This window comes from Lissotriton helveticus, chromosome 7, assembly GCF_964261635.1.
Source record: "Lissotriton helveticus chromosome 7, aLisHel1.1, whole genome shotgun sequence".
NCBI lineage: Eukaryota > Metazoa > Chordata > Amphibia > Caudata > Salamandridae > Lissotriton > Lissotriton helveticus.
The window spans coordinates 1,265,819,966-1,265,840,423 of NC_136068.1; the positions used below are offsets into that span (position 1 = coordinate 1,265,819,966).

Sequence of the window (20,458 nt, forward strand, 5' to 3'; positions counted from 1 at the left end):
AAAGATCAAATCTGATTTTTTTTATGTAATTTGGTGCTCGTTTAAAGCGCCCTGATGCCTTTGAAGCCCTCCCATAAAAGATGCTATTGGAACAAAAGCCTGGTCCCTTCATTTAAAAAACAACATTTCTTCTTTTGCCTTTTTAGCATTTATTTGATGCTTACTACCCATCACATGCATAGTAAGAGCTTCATAAATGCAATTCCAAATCAAGACAATTTGCTATTTCTGCCTTGTTTGCTTGAAAGTACAGGAAGATGGCAGACGCCGGCCCAGATTCCTGAAAGAATCACGAATCGCTGCGCTGTGTTGCGTGACAGGGAGGGAGCGGGAGAGTGCCATAGTCACAGAGATATGACACTCTCCTCCCCTCTCCCTAGTGCCATCGCTGATTTCAGCTGCTGTGTGCGCCAGGCACACACCTTAGCGATATAGTGCTAGGGTGCGTGTCTGAGTCTACCTTAGGCTTTGTATATGGAGCGTACCCTTCCTGTACAAAACACTTTGGCTAGACAAGCCTGAAACCTTTTCCTACTTTGTATGTGTGTCGTACAGTACAACATAAATGCAAATCGGAAACAAAAACATTTTCCTTATTAACCGCATGCGTGCGGGCGGAATTCCGCCCGTACGCTGGGTTTTTTAAAATCGCACTTTACGTGACGAGCTGGGCTCGTCATGAGCGTGCGAGGAGGCTACGCCATGACGAGCCCAGCTCGTCATGAGCGTCGAAGGGGTTAACGCCTGTTTTCAGTGGAGTTAATTTGGTTGCATGGGAACGCCCATCTACCAACCCTGTAATCCCCCAGCGATAAGTAACGCCCGTACCTTTTGGGTACTTTCCAGCACAATGCAAGTTTGGCACTGGAGAGGGAATCAGGAAAAATACATTTTGTGCCAGTTACCATCACTTTTGTGAAGCTAACCAAGTGCAAAATGTTTGAGACTCTCCACCACAGTCTCTTAACCAGCGTTAATGGGCACGCATTGTCTCTCTTCAAAACATTGGTGATCAGTAAAACACAAGTATAACTCCCACTGTGAGGTCTTTGTCCTGGATGTTGTGATTCATCTGCGACCCCTATCGCCTCCTTTGAGGACACCCCAGAAGCAAGTTGAGCTGAAGGTGTCTGCCGCAGAAAAGAGCATGTTTGTCCCGTGCTCTCTTCTCTCCAGCTGTACTTCGCCCCGGCTTTCCCTGGGACAGACACCTGCACAGCTGCTGGCCTGCTGCCCGGCCTCAGAACGGGGTGGGGGGGGGATGGGGGTGGGGAGGGATGAAGCCCGTTCGGTCCACTGGGCGCCGCCCTCTGCTCTCTGCGCCTCTCAGGTCCTCTTCACCTCCCCATATCCACCGAGGCCTTCGCTGTGCGTGATGCGCCTTTAGATGAGCTCAAGGACAGAAGGGGCGTGGCCTCGGCCTCATTTGAATAGTCTCACCCGATTTGAATATTTTTTTCCCTGGACCCGCCTTCCGTCCTCTGATTCGCTGTCTCATCGGTCAGTCTGGATTCCAAGGCCGCGCCCCTCTAAATAGCCGGCGTTCACACTAGGAGCGGGTCAGAGTCCGGCTGACGCCCGAGCAGAACAGATCCGGGATTCCTCTGGACGCTCGCGGGAGATCCTAGAGAGATCCGGGATTGTGCAGGGCGTCAGCGCGAGCTCCCAGAGCGCCGGATCCCCGGCAGAGTGGCACCGAGAAAGTTTCCGGAACTCCAGACTGCCGCTGAGCGAGCCCGAGGCGCCCTGTCGCCGTACACCGCTTCTTTCCCATAGCCTCTCAACTCTTGGCATTTACCTCATTCCCTTATTGTCCACTTTCGATTTCATTGCCTTTCTAGCTCGCATTTTTTTTTCTTTGAGTTTGTGACAGCCCCCCTTCAATCCGCATCGTTGACCATCCAGCCCAATACATTGATCTTCACTTCCAGTTGGTCAGATTGCCACTTTAACCCCTTTTTATTGATCTTCCCTCCGGAATCCCACTGTCTTTGTAACTTGTTTACTTGTTTACCCCATTAGGTTCAAATATTGCCCCATTAATTTCTTTGCTTGCCACTTGTCTCCTGGGGTTGCTTCCAGTGTCTTGGAAAAGCACCTGCTCTTCTCACCCCTATAGCTCCCTTATTGCACCTATCACCATCCTGCTCCTGGCCCAGTATTAGTTTCTAGAAGACCGGCCTTGCAACGACCAATCCTGAGTGATGGCAGGGCAGGTGGAGCAGCTGCCCCGGCTCTGCTGCTTGGAGAAGGGCCCTGATGGCTATGGATTCCACCTGCATGGGCAGAAAGACCGTCAGGGGCAGTTTATTCGGCTGGTGGAAACTGGCTCTCCAGCAAGCCAAGCTGGCCTGCGCCCAAATGACCGACTGGTAGAGGTAAATGGCCACAATGTGGAGGCCGAGAGTCACCAGCAGGTGGTGGAGCGCATTCGGGCAGCAGCTGGCACCCTGAGGCTACTTGTGGTGGACCCTGACACCGATGAGCGACTGAAGACCCTGGGGCTTCCATGCGGTGAGAACCTGGTCCATGGGCTGCCAGGGGAGCAGGCCTCCAAGCCTGCAGATACTGAGGAGAAGGAGGAACGACAGGCAAGCGAGCAAAGCAAGAAGGAACAGGTAATTGGATGTGGCTACAGCGAAGGAGGAGAGAAGGGGAATTAAAAGTTGAGGGGAAGGTGGAACAAACTTAGTACGGATAGTTGGGGCAATCCATTTCTTGAGTTGAACTTGTGGGAAAATTGTGGTAGGAATTGTTAACTGGGGCAATGCCATAGGAAGACAATATACAGAGGAGCCAGCATCTGTGAGTGAGTCCAGAGACATGTGGGAGAGTTCCCAGATTCTAGAGTAGACCACCAAGAATTCGGGGGAGCAGAACTAGGGAATAAGGGCTAAACTAGTGTCAGAAAATGGGAGAAGAACCAAGAAAAATGGCTCTAATCAGTAAGAGGATACTAGTTTATGTGGAGATAGGGAAGCATCTAGAAAAGTGGTACAGAAACAGGAAAGTGGGTTAAAACTTTGGGAGTAGGCCAGGACAAGGGCATAAATACAGAGTCACCGGTAGTTGGTCAGACCCTCGTGTAGAGGAATAAAACCAGGTAATGATTAGGCTGCACCAATGCACTGGCTGGCAGAGTAACACATTTGAAACCGTGAGATGTAATAATAAAAGCAGACAAGCTTCTACATAGTGCACAGAAGAGTGAGAGAGGTAGAGCCTGGAGCATATATATTTGTGATGGTGGAGCCTAGAAAAGGGAGCAGAATGAGGATGAATGATAAGGGTTGGAGTCCAAGGAATAGACATGAAGATTGGCTGACCCTGGGCAAGATCAGCGCCTGGAACATGGAGACTATTATCATCCTTTGCTGGTCACTAGAAATCTCGACTGGAGCTAAAGAATAGAAAAAAGGAGAAGAAGTTTAGTGCCTAAAGGTTGGAAACCTAATGAGGGGTGGAGACTGGAGAACAGAGATATATGACGGGAGGGAGGATTGAAACCTAGGGTGGAGCGAAGCTTGACAAAGAAAAAAGGGGTGGGTACACAGGGAACCAAAATCGAGCAGGGTGGACCTTGAGAGAAAAGAGCCTGAAATTTAGAAATCTAGGAGGCCAGGAGACCAGACAACAGAAACAGGAGACAGCAAAGTCAAGATGACATAAATATAGGTTTTACATTATGATAACGTTACCTGCCTTTATCAAGGAATGACTGAGTTTGTTTGATGTTGGAAGGTTTTGAGTAATTGCTGCAAGTTAGCAGATAAAGATCTGTGTTGTGTTGAAGGCCGGAGTATGCTTCTATGTACAGGGCAGTGTCCGCCTGCCACTAATCTGTCACAGGTCAGAATTCAGCTTTGCTGTCTGATACAACACATTACTAACCACAAATGATAGGAGAGGGTCAACCGTATCTACAACTCTACCACCCCGAACCCCCTAAGTCACGTTATACACACAAGAAGGGGTGGAGAGACTCAAATACACGTATAACACCACAAAACAGAAAAAATACAACTTTTTTGGAAAACTGCCCTCACTCACACACCGAAGTGTGTGACATGCTTCATCATCGGGTCTGCTTACAAAACGCCCTGGTGTAGCCACACTCAGGGCAGAGCATAAGGGAGGAGGTAAACATAAAAGACCAAAAGACACAATACAAAAACAAACACAACATATATATAGTGAGCGATCAGTGAGTGTCTGTGAGAAGTTGGCTGATATATGATGTTTCCAATTCTGGAACCACCTTGTATCAGTCCAAGCTTTCCCTTATGGTGTCTGGTTGTAAGTCAACCTTGTAGACAAGCTATCTTAATGGTAGCATAGACTAAGCAGCCTTAAAGGCTTAACTCAAGAGGTCGTGTTAAGCGAGCTGTTTTACCAATCACAGTCCTGTAATATCAAATGAAAGGACACCACACAAGAATATATTATAAAAATATATGTATTTATTACTTAAAATAATCCCCAGTATTCTTTATGAACAAAGGGGCACAAGCGTTAAATCAAAAGCACAGTATAACATACAAAGTTGCACAATTATGGATGAGGGCGAGGGGCCACTCAGACCATATACTAAGAAAGTTGTATAAGAGATACCAATCGAACAGTGGTTAGGCCTAGGGCCTAGGGAATCGCTGGGAGCAGTCGGGACAAGCAATGCTGAAGTCGGGAAAAGCCCGCGGGATTCGGGTGCAGTGCTAAAAGCACACGCATGCACCAATGCAAGTCAATGGTGCGTAAAAGTTAAGCAAATAGAGTTTTAGGACACTTCTGCTGAACCTAGAAAGACAAAACTTAAGACACAGACCCTATAGGTGTTTACCAGTGTGGGAACACGGGCGTTGCAATGTTACCTCACCCACAGGAAGCGGGTGCATAGGGTCGAAGTAGTGTCGGGTTTCGTCACGCTGGTTCTTGGTGCTTGAAGCTGAAGATGCTGCAGGCGCTGTGAAGGAGAAGTGTCCGGTGGGATCCAAGGGTGGATCGAAGTCGAAAAGTACCTGAAAGCAGAGGGGACAGAGTCTGGGTCACTCAGCAGTGACCAGGGTGGAACCAGGATGGAACCAGGCAATGTCGGGCGCAATCAGGTGGTTGTCGAGGAGCTTCTCTCTGCTGTCACGTGGGCTCTGGGGCATCTACGAAGTCCAGGAGCGGGTCACGATCTGTCCCACGAAGGCTCTCACCGTCGGCGCTGTCGGCTTCAAGATTGGAGCAAACAACACTTGGCAAAAGCAATCCACGCGGAACTGGAAGATTGCTTCTCACTCGGGCCAGGAGGGTCAGAGTGGGTACTCCTTTTCAGGGGAGTGGGTGCAAATCTGGAGCAACCAGAATCACAAGTTGTATTTCTATTTTCGTCGGCACAGGGGCCACAAGCCAGCTGGCAAGTGACCGGGCCAACGCGTTGAGCCAAAAGAAGCAGAAGGGCCCCACGCAGCACTCGTCGAGTGTGGAGGGCTGAACTTCGGTGCAAGAGTGGCTCAGGGTTGGGGCTTCTCAAACCCCGGTGTACAGCTTCGAGGGTCACTCGTGGGCTGCACGGTCAGCGTCTCGTGGTCTTTTCAAGATGGCGTGCCCCACGCTTCCGGTCGCCTCCACGGGTCTCAGCTCTGCAGGGACTGTGGATCGGGCTGTTAGAAGGCAGGCAAGCTTGATCTCGTCGATCTCTGTCGCTCGAGTTCCGGCGGGAACTGCAACAAAGCAGACGTTGAGGGCTGGATGGTGCCTGTTTGCACAGGGTGGTCACTCCTTGACCACAAGGGAGATTCTTCAGTCTTCTACGTTGAGTAGGATGTCGAAGGGTCCAGAGTTTCGTTTCTTATGTTTCATCAGGATAATCTGAAGCGCATTGGCACTGCTCCCACTCTTATTCGAATCTGGGGGGCTGGATTACCTGCTGGGTCCCCTCCTATGGGTGGGACCCAGGAAGGGGGTGGACACACCCCTTTCCTTTGATCCAGGCCGCGCTGGGACTGGGGCTGGTGTGCCCCAGAACCGGTTTGACCGGATTATGCAAGGGGCAGCCTTGTGCTCCCCATGCAGTGTCTGGTTTCTTTCAAACCTCCCTGCTACAATCCACTATCTCCTGTCTGGGGGGGGTGTGACACCTCCCTGCGACAGGAAACCCTTTGTCCAGGCCCCTTTGGCTGAGTTTCGGTCAGCTTCAGGGGGTCAGACTTGTGTCTGTGGCAGAAGCATCCATTTTGTGGATCTGAGGCCCTTTTAGAAATTAACCGCATTTCAGCAAAGTAACATGTCTTACCCCTCTAGAGGGGTGGAATGCTATCCCCGTCACCAGAACTGGCGAGGGGATAGTATTCCAAATCGTATGACACCTTACACGACATGTGTTGATAAAGCCAAACCAAAGTTGCTATATAACCGCGAGGATTATAATGCACTTAATAGTATATGGTTTGGCATTATCCTGAAACAGCTTAGGGATTTGTTCCCGACGGCTGCAGACAGGCTCAGCTCATGCTAGAGCTCCATCTCACATTAAACCACGCACTCTGCCTCCAGAATTGATAAGGCCTTCCATAGGAGTGACTCACAGGTTTATATGTGTCCAGATATAGGTTTAGATATAGGTATACTATATCTAAGCAAGAGGTGATTACACCATCTTGCCCCAGATGAGTGATCAGCCAGTTGTGTTAATTTAAGAACCAGCCAGGGGTGGCAAAAGATATGCTGCAGCCCCTGGTAGGCCTTGGTGGCACCTATGCCCTGAGCACCTATAGTGCATGGTACAGGTGCTGACAAGGAGTCCATTTCCAATTGTGGTATGTACCTAGGGTACATGGAATCCATTTTACAGAGAGAGCAGATAGCCTGGGGCCCTGATTAGCAGGGAACCAGGCCAACTAAGTAAAAAAACCAGCTAAACACAAGGCAACAAATCTGGGGTAACTATAGTCAGGTAGCCACCTTCCTATATAACCCCCCCCCAAACGAAAGGAGATAAGGCTATCCTTGGCCAGGTAAGCCTATATTGCCTGAGTGGCCATATAAGGAAGTACTTGCACTAGCATGGGTACCCCCTGTCTCATGGTCCACTAAGCAGTCCCTCACCCGTGGGGTATTAGAGGGTCTCCACCATAGGGAATCACTACCTTGGGTGTGTTTATGCAAAGTCAAAGGCTGGTTTGGATATGGAGTATTGAAGTGAGGCTCCACTAATTTAGGGCTCAGCTTCCTCCAATTATCTTCCACCATGTGTGCCTTTCTTTCTTCAACTGAGTTGCACTGTGCTCTCAGGGTCAGCCTCTGGCTACCTAAAGCTGGAGGCTGGGTCCCTCTGTTTGGCTTGCTGGAGGGACCGTTCAGGTTTGGGCCCTTTGGGTCCCAGGTTTGGCTGTGCCCAACAGAATCCATCTGTGGGAGGTCCCTAACTATTTTTAAGGGCGCTCCCTCAGGAGTTTTTAAAGTTTTCACCTTACTAGGGCTACTAGTTTTGGTGCCCCTTATCTTTTGATGGGGGTGCTTTATTTGACAGGAGGCCCTCTGGGTCTCACTGTCTTTCTTGTCCTCTGCAGCCCTGGGCTGACTAAGGCAAGATAGAGAGGGGCAGGTTACCTGCTCCAGACTGGGTCCCACCTGAGAAGGGTCCACTGACATCAGAGGCTCTGTCAGGCTAGGCCTAACCCCCTCTGGGGCAGTTCCTTCATCAGGGGTAAGATCAGTTCCCTGAGGAGGCTGATCCTTTCCTAAAGTCTGGTGAGGGGGAGATTTCTCGTCCTCCTCTGTGCTCTGTTTGTGTGAAGTTATCCATCATTTCAGGTTTCACAACACACATATCAGTTTGAGTTTGGGCTGTGGCCATCACAGCCCCACCAACCTTTTCAGGAGGGGACTCAGTTTGGGTTTCTGCTGTTATCATAACAGCTTTGCTATTCTGTTTAGGAAGAGCTTTTGCTAAAGATGGGGCAGAGAGTTGCTCAGCCCTACCAACCTTTTCAGGGAGGACATCTTGAATTGGGGCTGTAGCCATCACAGCCCCACTAACCTTTCCATTGGAATTTACCATTCTAGAATGGGTTTCCTGTTCAACCTCAGCCCAGGCTGAGATTTCTAAATCATTACCCAGTAGACAGTCCACAGGCAAGTTTGATGACACTGCCACTCTCTTTGGGCCAGTGACACCTCCCCAGCTGAGACTTACTACTGCCATGGGATGATTTGTGTGGATTCCATCAATGTTTGTTACCTGGTATGTGGCACCTGGTAAAAGTTGCTTAGAGGGGACTATGCAGTCAGCCACCATGGTGATGCTAGCCCCTGTGTCTCTAAAGGCTTCAACTTTCAAACCATTGATGATGGGTTCTTGTCTATATTTGCTCAAGGTATTTGGGCAATCAGAGAAGTTGGCAAACCCCATGCCAGTCTCATAAACAAGATTATTTGGGGATGGGGACCTGGATAGGCCAGGGTCCACCTGGGCTCCAAAAGTAAACCCACTCAGATTCCTGGGTGTGCTCCCACTTCCTGGGGGATTACTGCTGACAGTAACAGGAGGTGTTGGAACTGGTTTTGGAGGTATATTTTCTTTATTGCTATTCTTGGGACAACAGTTGTCTGTTTTGTAATGCCCAACCTGTTTACAGGCATAACAATAAGGCTTTTTCTCAGTTGAGGAAGTGTCTTGGGACCCACCCCCATTCTTGGAGTTTTGGGGCCCTGGGGAAGTCCTTTCCTTACTTTTATCCCCACCCTTTTCTTGAGGCTTGGTAGACACCTTCTTCTGGTTACTGTCCTGATTCTTAGGCCTAATCCTGGTTCTGACCCATTTATCTGCCCTCTTTCCCAATTCTTGGGGAGAGGTCAAATGTGAGTCCACCAGGTGCTGGTGTAAGAGCTGGTTCTGACAATTACTTAGGATCTGCTCCCTCATAATCAAATTATACAATCCTGTGAAGTCATGTACCTTGCTGCCATGTAGCCAACCCTCCAGAGCCTTAGTAGCACAATCTACAAAATCAGCCCAGTCCTGAGTCTGTGTCTTCTGGGTGTCTCTAAACCTTAACCTGTATTGTTCAGTGGTTAAGCCAAACCCATCTATCAGAACATTCTTCAGGACTTTGTAATTGTTTGCATCCTCATGTCTGACAGTGAGGAGCTTATCTCTCCCTTTCTCAGAAAAGGAGTACCATAAGATTGCAGCCCACTGTTCCTCAGGAACCTGCTGTACCATGCAGGCTCTCTCAAGAGCAGTTATCCACTTGTGGATGTCATCCCCTTCCTTGTAGGGGGGCACAATCTTTGTCAGGTTTCTACTATCATAGGACCCGGGTTTCTCTCTAGGAATATTGCTGCCACCAGTGGCATCTAAGCCACACATTTTCTGTTCTCTTGCCAAAGCAAGTCTAGCTTGAGCCAGGGCTACCTCCTCCCTCTCTATCTGGAGTTTGACAGCCCTCATCCTGGCCCTATGCTCTATCTTATGAGAGGAAGTCATCCCTCTCTGAGATTCTCTTGAGGCACTAGAAATATGAGAGTCCCCTGATGGAGATCTCACCCTTCTGTTGCCTGGGAGAATGATATTTTGGGATCTGGGGAGGTGCTGGCCCTCTCCATTCCCAAGTAGGTTTAAGTTGGCCTGGTTAAGCCTGGCAACCATAACCTGGTTACCCCTCTGATCCTGATTTTCAGGGTCCTCTACATCTGAGTCCTCCTCCTCCTCCTCTTCCTCCTCTTCTTCTTCCTCTGGAGTGGTATCAGTTACAGGGGGGTTCACTCCATCTCCTGAATCTAGGGGAGCTGCACTCGCCTTAGCTAAGTCATCCTGTTCTAGAATGGCTATCAGGGTTGGAATGGTGGGACCTCTGCCCCTTTTTAGCCCTCTTGATATGCACAAGGCACACAAGTCTTTGTGGCTAAGTTTGTCATAGCTGGAAGTTGCCTGGGTAAGGTCAACTGTCGCAGGCAGAGAGCTTGGAGTATCACCTGTGCCAGACATGACTGCTAGTGAGGTGTAAGTGGTGCACTTACCTACACTAAGTGTTTTCCTACTGTACCTTGCTAGTGAGTTGTAGTCAGGGTGTGCTAATCCCTTTAATCTACAACTACTAAGTTCAGTAGAACTTAATATGCTAAGCTTTTGATTTATATGTACCTAAGGTACTTGATGTGATCTTTCAATTTGATAAAAAGATTGCAATGGTAAAACAACAGCAAGCTCAAATCCGCACCGCTGCGCACCAATGTGAGAAGTTGGCCTGATATATGATGTTTCCAATTCTGGAACCACCTTGTATCAGTCCAAGCTTTCCCTTATGGTGTCTGGTTGTAAGTCAACCTTGTAGACGAGCTATCTTAATGGTAGCATAGACTAAGCAGCCTTTAAGGCTTAACTCAAGAGGTCGTGTTAAGCGAGCTGTTTTACCAATCACAGTCCTGTAATATCAAATGAAAGGACACCACACAAGTATATATTATAAAAATATATGTATTTATTACTTAAAATAATCCCCAGTATTCTTTATGAACAAAGGGGCACAAGCGTTAAATCAAAAGCACAGTATAACATACAAAGTTGCACAATTATGGATGAGGGCGAGGGGCCACTCAGACCATATACTAAGAAAGTGGTATAAGAGATACCAATCGAACAGTGGTTAGGCCTAGGGCCTAGGGAATCACTGGGAGCAGTCGGGACAAGCAATACTGAAGTCGGGAAAAGCCCGCGGGATTCGGGTGCAGTGCTGAAAGCACACGCATGCACCAATGCAAGTCAATGGTGCGTAAAAGTTAAGCAAATAGAGTTTTAGGACACTTCCGCTGAACCTAGAAAGACAAAACTTAAGACACAGACCCTAGGGGTGTGTACCTGTGTGGGAACACCGGCGTTGCAATGTTACCTCACCCACAGGAAGCGGGTGCACAGGGTTGAAGTAGTGTCGGGTTTCGTCACGCTGGTTCTTGGTGCTTGAAGCTGAAGATGCTGCAGGCGCTGTGAAGGAGAAGTGTCCGGTGGGATCCAAGGGTGGATCGAAGTCGAAAAGTACCTGAAAGCAGAGGGGACAGAGTCTGGGTCACTCAGCAGTGACCAGGGTGGAACCAGGATGGAACCAGGCAATGTCGGGCGCAATCAGGTGGTTGTCGAGGAGCTTCTCTCCGCTGTCACGTGGGCTCTGGGGCATCTACGAAGTGCAGGAGCGGGTCACGATCTGTCCCACGAAGGCTCTCGCCGTCGGCGCTGTCGGCTTCAAGATTGGAGCAAACAACACTTGGCAAAAGCAATCCACGCGGAACTGGAAGATTGCTTCTCACTCGGGCCAGGAGGGTCAGAGTGGGTACTCCTTTTCAGGGGAGTGGGTGCAAATCTGGAGCAACCAGAATCACAAGTTGTATTTCGGTTTTCGTCGGCACAGGGGCCACAAGCCAGCTGGCAAGTGACCGGGCCAACACGTTGAGCCAAAAGAAGCAGAAGGGCCCCACGCAGCACTCGTCGAGTGTGGAGGGCTGAACTTCGGTGCAAGAGTGGCTCAGGGTTGGGGCTTCTCAAACCCCGGTGTACAGCTTCGAGGGTCACTCGTGGGCTGCACGGTCAGCGTCTCGTGGTCTTTTCAAGATGGCGTGCCCCGCGCTTCCGGTCGCCTCCATGGGTCTCAGCTCTGCAGGGACTGTGGATCGGGCTGTTAGAAAGCAGGCAAGCTTGATCTCGTCGATCTCTGTCGCTCGAGTTCCGGCGGGAACTGCAACAAAGCAGACGTCGAGGGCTGGATGGTGCCTGTTTGCACAGGGTGGTCACTCCTTGACCACAAGGGAGATTCTTCAGTCTTCTACGTTGAGTAGGATGTGGAAGGGTCCAGAGTTTCGTTTCTTATGTTTCATCAGGATAATCTGAAGCGCATTGGCACTGCTCCCACTCTTATTCGAATCTGGGGGGCTGGATTACCTGCTAGGTCCCCTCCTATGGGTGGGACCCAGGAAGGGGGTGGATACACCCCTTTCCTTTGATTCAGGCCGCGCTGGGACTGGGGCTGGTGTGCCCCAGAACCGGTTTGACCGGATTATGCAAGGGGCAGCCTTGTGCTCCCCATGCAGTGTCTGGTTTCTTTCAAACCTCCCTGCTACAATCCACTATCTCCTGTCTGGGGGGGTGTGACACCTCCCTGCGACAGGAAACCCTTTGTCCAGGCCCCTTTGGCTGAATTTCGGTCAGCTTCAGGGGGTCAGACTTGTGTCTGTGGCAGAAGCATCCATTTTGTGGATCTGAGGCCCTTTTAGAAATTAACCGCATTTCAGCAAAGTAACATGTCTTACCCCTCTAGAGGGGTGGAATGCTATCCCCGTCACCAGAACTGGCGAGGGGATAGTATTCCAAATCGTATGACACCTTACACGACATGTGTTGATAAAGCCAAACCAAAGTTGCTATATAACCGCGAGGATTATAATGCACTTAATAGTATATGGTTTGGCATTATCCTGAAACAGCTTAGGGATTTGTTCCCGACGGCTGCAGACAGGCTCAGCTCATGCTAGAGCTCCATCTCACATTAAACCACGCACTCTGCCTCCAGAATTGATAAGGCCTTCCATAGGAGTGACTCACAGGTTTATATGTGTCCAGATATAGGTTTAGATATAGGTATACTATATCTAAGCAAGAGGTGATTACACCATCTTGCCCCAGATGAGTGATCAGCCAGTTGTGTTAATTTAAGAACCAGCCAGGGGTGGCAAAAGATATGCTGCAGCCCCTGGTAGGCCTTGGTGGCACCTATGCCCTGAGCACCTATAGTGCATGGTACAGGTGCTGACAAGGAGTCCATTTCCAATTGTGGTATGTACCTAGGGTACATGGAATCCATTTTACAGAGAGAGCAGATAGCCTGGGGCCCTGATTAGCAGGGAACCAGGCCAACTAAGTAAAAAAACCAGCTAAACACAAGGCAACAAATCTGGGGTAACTATAGTCAGGTAGCCACCTTCCTATATAACCCCCCCCCAAACGAAAGGAGATAAGGCTATCCTTGGCCAGGTAAGCCTATATTGCCTGAGTGGCCATATAAGGAAGTACTTGCACTAGCATGGGTACCCCCTGTCTCATGGTCCACTAAGCAGTCCCTCACCCGTGGGGTATTAGAGGGTCTCCACCATAGGGAATCACTACCTTGGGTGTGTTTATGCAAAGTCAAAGGCTGGTTTGGATATGGAGTATTGAAGTGAGGCTCCACTAATTTAGGGCTCAGCTTCCTCCAATTATCTTCCACCATGTGTGCCTTTCTTTCTTCAACTGAGTTGCACTGTGCTCTCAGGGTCAGCCTCTGGCTACCTAAAGCTGGAGGCTGGGTCCCTCTGTTTGGCTTGCTGGAGGGACCGTTCAGGTTTGGGCCCTTTGGGTCCCAGGTTTGGCTGTGCCCAACAGAATCCATCTGTGGGAGGTCCCTAACTATTTTTAAGGGCGCTCCCTCAGGAGTTTTTAAAGTTTTCACCTTACTAGGGCTACTAGTTTTGGTGCCCCTTATCTTTTGATGGGGGTGCTTTATTTGACAGGAGGCCCTCTGGGTCTCACTGTCTTTCTTGTCCTCTGCAGCCCTGGGCTGACTAAGGCAAGATAGAGAGGGGCAGGTTACCTGCTCCAGACTGGGTCCCACCTGAGAAGGGTCCACTGACATCAGAGGCTCTGTCAGGCTAGGCCTAACCCCCTCTGGGGCAGTTCCTTCATCAGGGGTAAGATCAGTTCCCTGAGGAGGCTGATCCTTTCCTAAAGTCTGGTGAGGGGGAGATTTCTCGTCCTCCTCTGTGCTCTGTTTGTGTGAAGTTATCCATCATTTCAGGTTTCACAACACACATATCAGTTTGAGTTTGGGCTGTGGCCATCACAGCCCCACCAACCTTTTCAGGAGGGGACTCAGTTTGGGTTTCTGCTGTTATCATAACAGCTTTGCTATTCTGTTTAGGAAGAGCTTTTGCTAAAGATGGGGCAGAGAGTTGCTCAGCCCTACCAACCTTTTCAGGGAGGACATCTTGAATTGGGGCTGTAGCCATCACAGCCCCACTAACCTTTCCATTGGAATTTACCATTCTAGAATGGGTTTCCTGTTCAACCTCAGCCCAGGCTGAGATTTCTAAATCATTACCCAGTAGACAGTCCACAGGCAAGTTTGATGACACTGCCACTCTCTTTGGGCCAGTGACACCTCCCCAGCTGAGACTTACTACTGCCATGGGATGATTTGTGTGGATTCCATCAATGTTTGTTACCTGGTATGTGGCACCTGGTAAAAGTTGCTTAGAGGGGACTATGCAGTCAGCCACCATGGTGATGCTAGCCCCTGTGTCTCTAAAGGCTTCAACTTTCAAACCATTGATGATGGGTTCTTGTCTATATTTGCTCAAGGTATTTGGGCAATCAGAGAAGTTGGCAAACCCCATGCCAGTCTCATAAACAAGATTATTTGGGGATGGGGACCTGGATAGGCCAGGGTCCACCTGGGCTCCAAAAGTAAACCCACTCAGATTCCTGGGTGTGCTCCCACTTCCTGGGGGATTACTGCTGACAGTAACAGGAGGTGTTGGAACTGGTTTTGGAGGTATATTTTCTTTATTGCTATTCTTGGGACAACAGTTGTCTGTTTTGTAATGCCCAACCTGTTTACAGGCATAACAATAAGGCTTTTTCTCAGTTGAGGAAGTGTCTTGGGACCCACCCCCATTCTTGGAGTTTTGGGGCCCTGGGGAAGTCCTTTCCTTACTTTTATCCCCACCCTTTTCTTGAGGCTTGGTAGACACCTTCTTCTGGTTACTGTCCTGATTCTTAGGCCTAATCCTGGTTCTGACCCATTTATCTGCCCTCTTTCCCAATTCTTGGGGAGAGGTCAAATGTGAGTCCACCAGGTGCTGGTGTAAGAGCTGGTTCTGACAATTACTTAGGATCTGCTCCCTCATAATCAAATTATACAATCCTGTGAAGTCATGTACCTTGCTGCCATGTAGCCAACCCTCCAGAGCCTTAGTAGCACAATCTACAAAATCAGCCCAGTCCTGAGTCTGTGTCTTCTGGGTGTCTCTAAACCTTAACCTGTATTGTTCAGTGGTTAAGCCAAACCCATCTATCAGAACATTCTTCAGGACTTTGTAATTGTTTGCATCCTCATGTCTGACAGTGAGGAGCTTATCTCTCCCTTTCTCAGAAAAGGAGTACCATAAGATTGCAGCCCACTGTTCCTCAGGAACCTGCTGTACCATGCAGGCTCTCTCAAGAGCAGTTATCCACTTGTGGATGTCATCCCCTTCCTTGTAGGGGGGCACAATCTTTGTCAGGTTTCTACTATCATAGGACCCGGGTTTCTCTCTAGGAATATTGCTGCCACCAGTGGCATCTAAGCCACACATTTTCTGTTCTCTTGCCAAAGCAAGTCTAGCTTGAGCCAGGGCTACCTCCTCCCTCTCTATCTGGAGTTTGACAGCCCTCATCCTGGCCCTATGCTCTATCTTATGAGAGGAAGTCATCCCTCTCTGAGATTCTCTTGAGGCACTAGAAATATGAGAGTCCCCTGATGGAGATCTCACCCTTCTGTTGCCTGGGAGAATGATATTTTGGGATCTGGGGAGGTGCTGGCCCTCTCCATTCCCAAGTAGGTTTAAGTTGGCCTGGTTAAGCCTGGCAACCATAACCTGGTTACCCCTCTGATCCTGATTTTCAGGGTCCTCTACATCTGAGTCCTCCTCCTCCTCCTCTTCCTCCTCTTCTTCTTCCTCTGGAGTGGTATCAGTTACAGGGGGGTTCACTCCATCTCCTGAATCTAGGGGAGCTGCACTCGCCTTAGCTAAGTCATCCTGTTCTAGAATGGCTATCAGGGTTGGAATGGTGGGACCTCTGCCCCTTTTTAGCCCTCTTGATATGCACAAGGCACACAAGTCTTTGTGGCTAAGTTTGTCATAGCTGGAAGTTGCCTGGGTAAGGTCAACTGTCGCAGGCAGAGAGCTTGGAGTATCACCTGTGCCAGACATGACTGCTAGTGAGGTGTAAGTGGTGCACTTACCTACACTAAGTGTTTTCCTACTGTACCTTGCTAGTGAGTTGTAGTCAGGGTGTGCTAATCCCTTTAATCTACAACTACTAAGTTCAGTAGAACTTAATATGCTAAGCTTTTGATTTATATGTACCTAAGGTACTTGATGTGATCTTTCAATTTGATAAAAAGATTGCAATGGTAAAACAACAGCAAGCTCAAATCCGCACCGCTGCGCACCAATGTGAGAAGTTGGCCTGATATATGATGTTTCCAATTCTGGAACCACCTTGTATCAGTCCAAGCTTTCCCTTATGGTGTCTGGTTGTAAGTCAACCTTGTAGACGAGCTATCTTAATGGTAGCATAGACTAAGCAGCCTTTAAGGCTTAACTCAAGAGGTCGTGTTAAGCGAGCTGTTTTACCAATCACAGTCCTGTAATATCAAATGAAAGGACACCACACAAGTATATATTATAAAAATATATGTATTTATTACTTAAAATAATCCCCAGTATTCTTTATGAACAAAGGGGCACAAGCGTTAAATCAAAAGCACAGTATAACATACAAAGTTGCACAATTATGGATGAGGGCGAGGGGCCACTCAGACCATATACTAAGAAAGTGGTATAAGAGATACCAATCGAACAGTGGTTAGGCCTAGGGCCTAGGGAATCACTGGGAGCAGTCGGGACAAGCAATACTGAAGTCGGGAAAAGCCCGCGGGATTCGGGTGCAGTGCTGAAAGCACACGCATGCACCAATGCAAGTCAATGGTGCGTAAAAGTTAAGCAAATAGAGTTTTAGGACACTTCCGCTGAACCTAGAAAGACAAAACTTAAGACACAGACCCTAGGGGTGTGTACCTGTGTGGGAACACCGGCGTTGCAATGTTACCTCACCCACAGGAAGCGGGTGCACAGGGTTGAAGTAGTGTCGGGTTTCGTCACGCTGGTTCTTGGTGCTTGAAGCTGAAGATGCTGCAGGCGCTGTGAAGGAGAAGTGTCCGGTGGGATCCAAGGGTGGATCGAAGTCGAAAAGTACCTGAAAGCAGAGGGGACAGAGTCTGGGTCACTCAGCAGTGACCAGGGTGGAACCAGGATGGAACCAGGCAATGTCGGGCGCAATCAGGTGGTTGTCGAGGAGCTTCTCTCCGCTGTCACGTGGGCTCTGGGGCATCTACGAAGTGCAGGAGCGGGTCACGATCTGTCCCACGAAGGCTCTCGCCGTCGGCGCTGTCGGCTTCAAGATTGGAGCAAACAACACTTGGCAAAAGCAATCCACGCGGAACTGGAAGATTGCTTCTCACTCGGGCCAGGAGGGTCAGAGTGGGTACTCCTTTTCAGGGGAGTGGGTGCAAATCTGGAGCAACCAGAATCACAAGTTGTATTTCGGTTTTCGTCGGCACAGGGGCCACAAGCCAGCTGGCAAGTGACCGGGCCAACACGTTGAGCCAAAAGAAGCAGAAGGGCCCCACGCAGCACTCGTCGAGTGTGGAGGGCTGAACTTCGGTGCAAGAGTGGCTCAGGGTTGGGGCTTCTCAAACCCCGGTGTACAGCTTCGAGGGTCACTCGTGGGCTGCACGGTCAGCGTCTCGTGGTCTTTTCAAGATGGCGTGCCCCGCGCTTCCGGTCGCCTCCATGGGTCTCAGCTCTGCAGGGACTGTGGATCGGGCTGTTAGAAAGCAGGCAAGCTTGATCTCGTCGATCTCTGTCGCTCGAGTTCCGGCGGGAACTGCAACAAAGCAGACGTCGAGGGCTGGATGGTGCCTGTTTGCACAGGGTGGTCACTCCTTGACCACAAGGGAGATTCTTCAGTCTTCTACGTTGAGTAGGATGTGGAAGGGTCCAGAGTTTCGTTTCTTATGTTTCATCAGGATAATCTGAAGCGCATTGGCACTGCTCCCACTCTTATTCGAATCTGGGGGGCTGGATTACCTGCTAGGTCCCCTCCTATGGGTGGGACCCAGGAAGGGGGTGGATACACCCCTTTCCTTTGATTCAGGCCGCGCTGGGACTGGGGCTGGTGTGCCCCAGAACCGGTTTGACCGGATTATGCAAGGGGCAGCCTTGTGCTCCCCATGCAGTGTCTGGTTTCTTTCAAACCTCCCTGCTACAATCCACTATCTCCTGTCTGGGGGGGTGTGACACCTCCCTGCGACAGGAAACCCTTTGTCCAGGCCCCTTTGGCTGAATTTCGGTCAGCTTCAGGGGGTCAGACTTGTGTCTGTGGCAGAAGCATCCATTTTGTGGATCTGAGGCCCTTTTAGAAATTAACCGCATTTCAGCAAAGTAACATGTCTTACCCCTCTAGAGGGGTGGAATGCTATCCCCGTCGCCAGAATTGGCGAGGGGATAGTATTCCAAATCGTATGACACATTACACGACATGTTTTGATAAAGCCAAACCAAAGTTGCTATATAACCGCGAGGATTATAATGCACTTAATAGTATATGGTATGGCATTATCCTGGAACAGCTTAGGGATTTGTTCCCGACGGCTGCAGACAGGCTCAGCTCATGCTAGAGCTCCATCTCACATTAAACCACGCACTCTGCCTCCAGAATTGATAAGGCCTTCCATAGGAGTGACTCACAGGTTTATATGTGTCCAGATATAGGTTTAGATATAGGTATACTATATCTAAGCAAGAGGTGATTACACCATCTTGCCCCAGCTGAGAGATCAGCCAGTTGTGTCAATTTAAGAACCAGCCAGGAGTGGCAAAAGATATGCTGCAGCCCCTGGTAGGCCTTGGTGGCACCTATGCCCTGAGCACCTATAGTGCATGGTACAGGGGCTGACAAGGAGTCCATTTCCAATTGTGGTATGTACCTAGGGTACATGGAATCCATTTTACAGAGAGAGCAGATAGCCTGGGGCCCTGATTAGCAGGGAACCAGGCCAACTAAGTCAAAAAACCAGCTAAACACAAGGCAAAAAATCTGGGGTAACCATAGTCAGGTAGCCACCTTCCTACAGTGTCACCCTGTGACTAGGACTAGTGATGCGACAAAGTGCAGTTAATAGGGAAGTGCTTTACAACTGGTTTGAGGATACCAAATGAACCTTTATTAGCGGGTTCCACAACCAGGATTAAAAGAAAAATAGGATGGGTAGTGTTTGGAAGAGAAGGCCAACCCCTTGGGGAGAGGGATTGGCCTAACGGCTAATGCGCTCGACCTCGGACCTGGGGATCTGGGTTCTAGTCTCGGTAACGACGCCAAAAACCCCCCTGTGATTCTGGGCAAATCACTTAATCTCCCCGTGCCTAAAATGAAAGTGTGTCCTCGTGTAACATAACTAGTGCTATGTAAAGCGCTCTGATAACTGATTCGGTTCGGTTCTAGTTCGCGCTATATAAAACTCTGCAAAAAAAACAAACAAAAAAAAAAAAGATTTAGGTTCTCGAAACACCCCTTCTGGTACTGCTTGTGCCAACATGTTTCGACCGACTTACTGCGGCTCAAGAGGTCACCCCGGTCTTCTTCAGGATGTATGTCGTTCCCAGTCCTGATAATGCCCTAACCGCAGTTCGGTCAAAGTGCCAGAATAAAAGTGATCACACAAGGTTTCGACTAAATCATCACGTGTGGAGGGAATTCCCAACAACACGGGACACAAATACTGAAACGACAAATAATAACAAATAAATATGTTGTATTTAGGTGCCAGAGAACTGTATATTATCTCAGGCAACTCCATCGGTTATAACAACATGTGCCCCTTAGGTGGTCCACAGTAGCATGAATTATCCTACTACAACAGCCCTCGAGTCCATACCCTCTTTCAACCTGTCTCAACTGCCAAAGAGTATATGTATCCCACAACCGACTCTAACTTGAAGATGAGATGTCCGTGGAAGGGGTTGATTTACTAATTGTTCATGATGCAAAGAGGAGTTTGATATATGTACTTCTCTTGTTCTTTGGAACATAGGTTGTGTTCTTGGGACACCTCCCTGCTGGGCGCCATGTCGAGTTTACTACTAGAATAACCTCGGTGAGTATATGAATGGGAGTGGTAGCACGTCTCCCTGAGACGCTTGTGCGATACATGTACTCTTTGGCAGTTGAGACAGGTTGAAAGAGGGTATGGACTCATGGAGATGTAGTGACCCGCCCTTTTGTAGCATTGTTCATACATTCTTTCTTTTACTCGAAGCCTGGGGTGACAAATGCATTTACCTCGAGGGCTGTTGTAGTAGGATAATTCATGCTACTGTCGACCAGTGTCTTGGGCATTGCCAGCCACTGCTTACTTTGGTCTGGTTCATTTCTCCAACGTAGGGTTGTTTAGGGTGGTTGTTTAGATGGTTTTCTCCTGGTGGCTCGTGAAACCGGGGAGAGAGAGTTCTTGGTGAGGTCGAAGGGCTATTGAAAGTGGAAGGTCTGTAGATGATGCAACAGAGTTTCATTTTCATGTGCCCTCTGAAGATCTAGTCATTGAATTGATCGTAGTAGGGTTGATGTGCG

The 20,458-nt window shown here is 49.2% G+C and overlaps 2 protein-coding genes across 2 annotated transcripts in view; one reads left to right on the forward strand and one right to left on the reverse strand.

Annotated features, from left to right (window-relative positions):
• The first annotated feature begins 1,178 nt into the window (after window positions 1-1,178).
• The window catches only part of NHERF1 (NHERF family PDZ scaffold protein 1), a 193,109-nt gene continuing 173,829 nt past the window's right edge, over window positions 1,179-20,458 (forward strand). Inside the window, exon 1 of the mRNA XM_078654472.1 lies at window positions 1,179-2,618. Within this exon, the coding sequence (XP_078510598.1) occupies window positions 2,205-2,618 (414 nt within the window). The 5' untranslated portion in view covers window positions 1,179-2,204. The remainder of the gene's footprint in view (window positions 2,619-20,458) is intronic.
• Window positions 13,529-19,380, reverse strand: LOC144770164 (uncharacterized). The gene is made up of 2 exons (XM_078654471.1): window positions 17,859-19,380; window positions 13,529-17,655 (listed from the first exon to the last, which is right to left on the reverse strand). Exon 2 carries the CDS (start codon window positions 15,976-15,978, stop codon window positions 13,702-13,704), a length of 2,277 nt encoding a protein of 758 aa, XP_078510597.1. The 5' UTR covers window positions 15,979-17,655; window positions 17,859-19,380; the 3' UTR covers window positions 13,529-13,701.

What these genes read in the sequence shown, in the direction of transcription:
- LOC144770164 (XM_078654471.1), bottom strand. Translation starts at nt 15,978, where the DNA reads ATGTCTGGCACAGGTGATACTCCAAGCTCTCTGCCTGCGACAGTTGAC.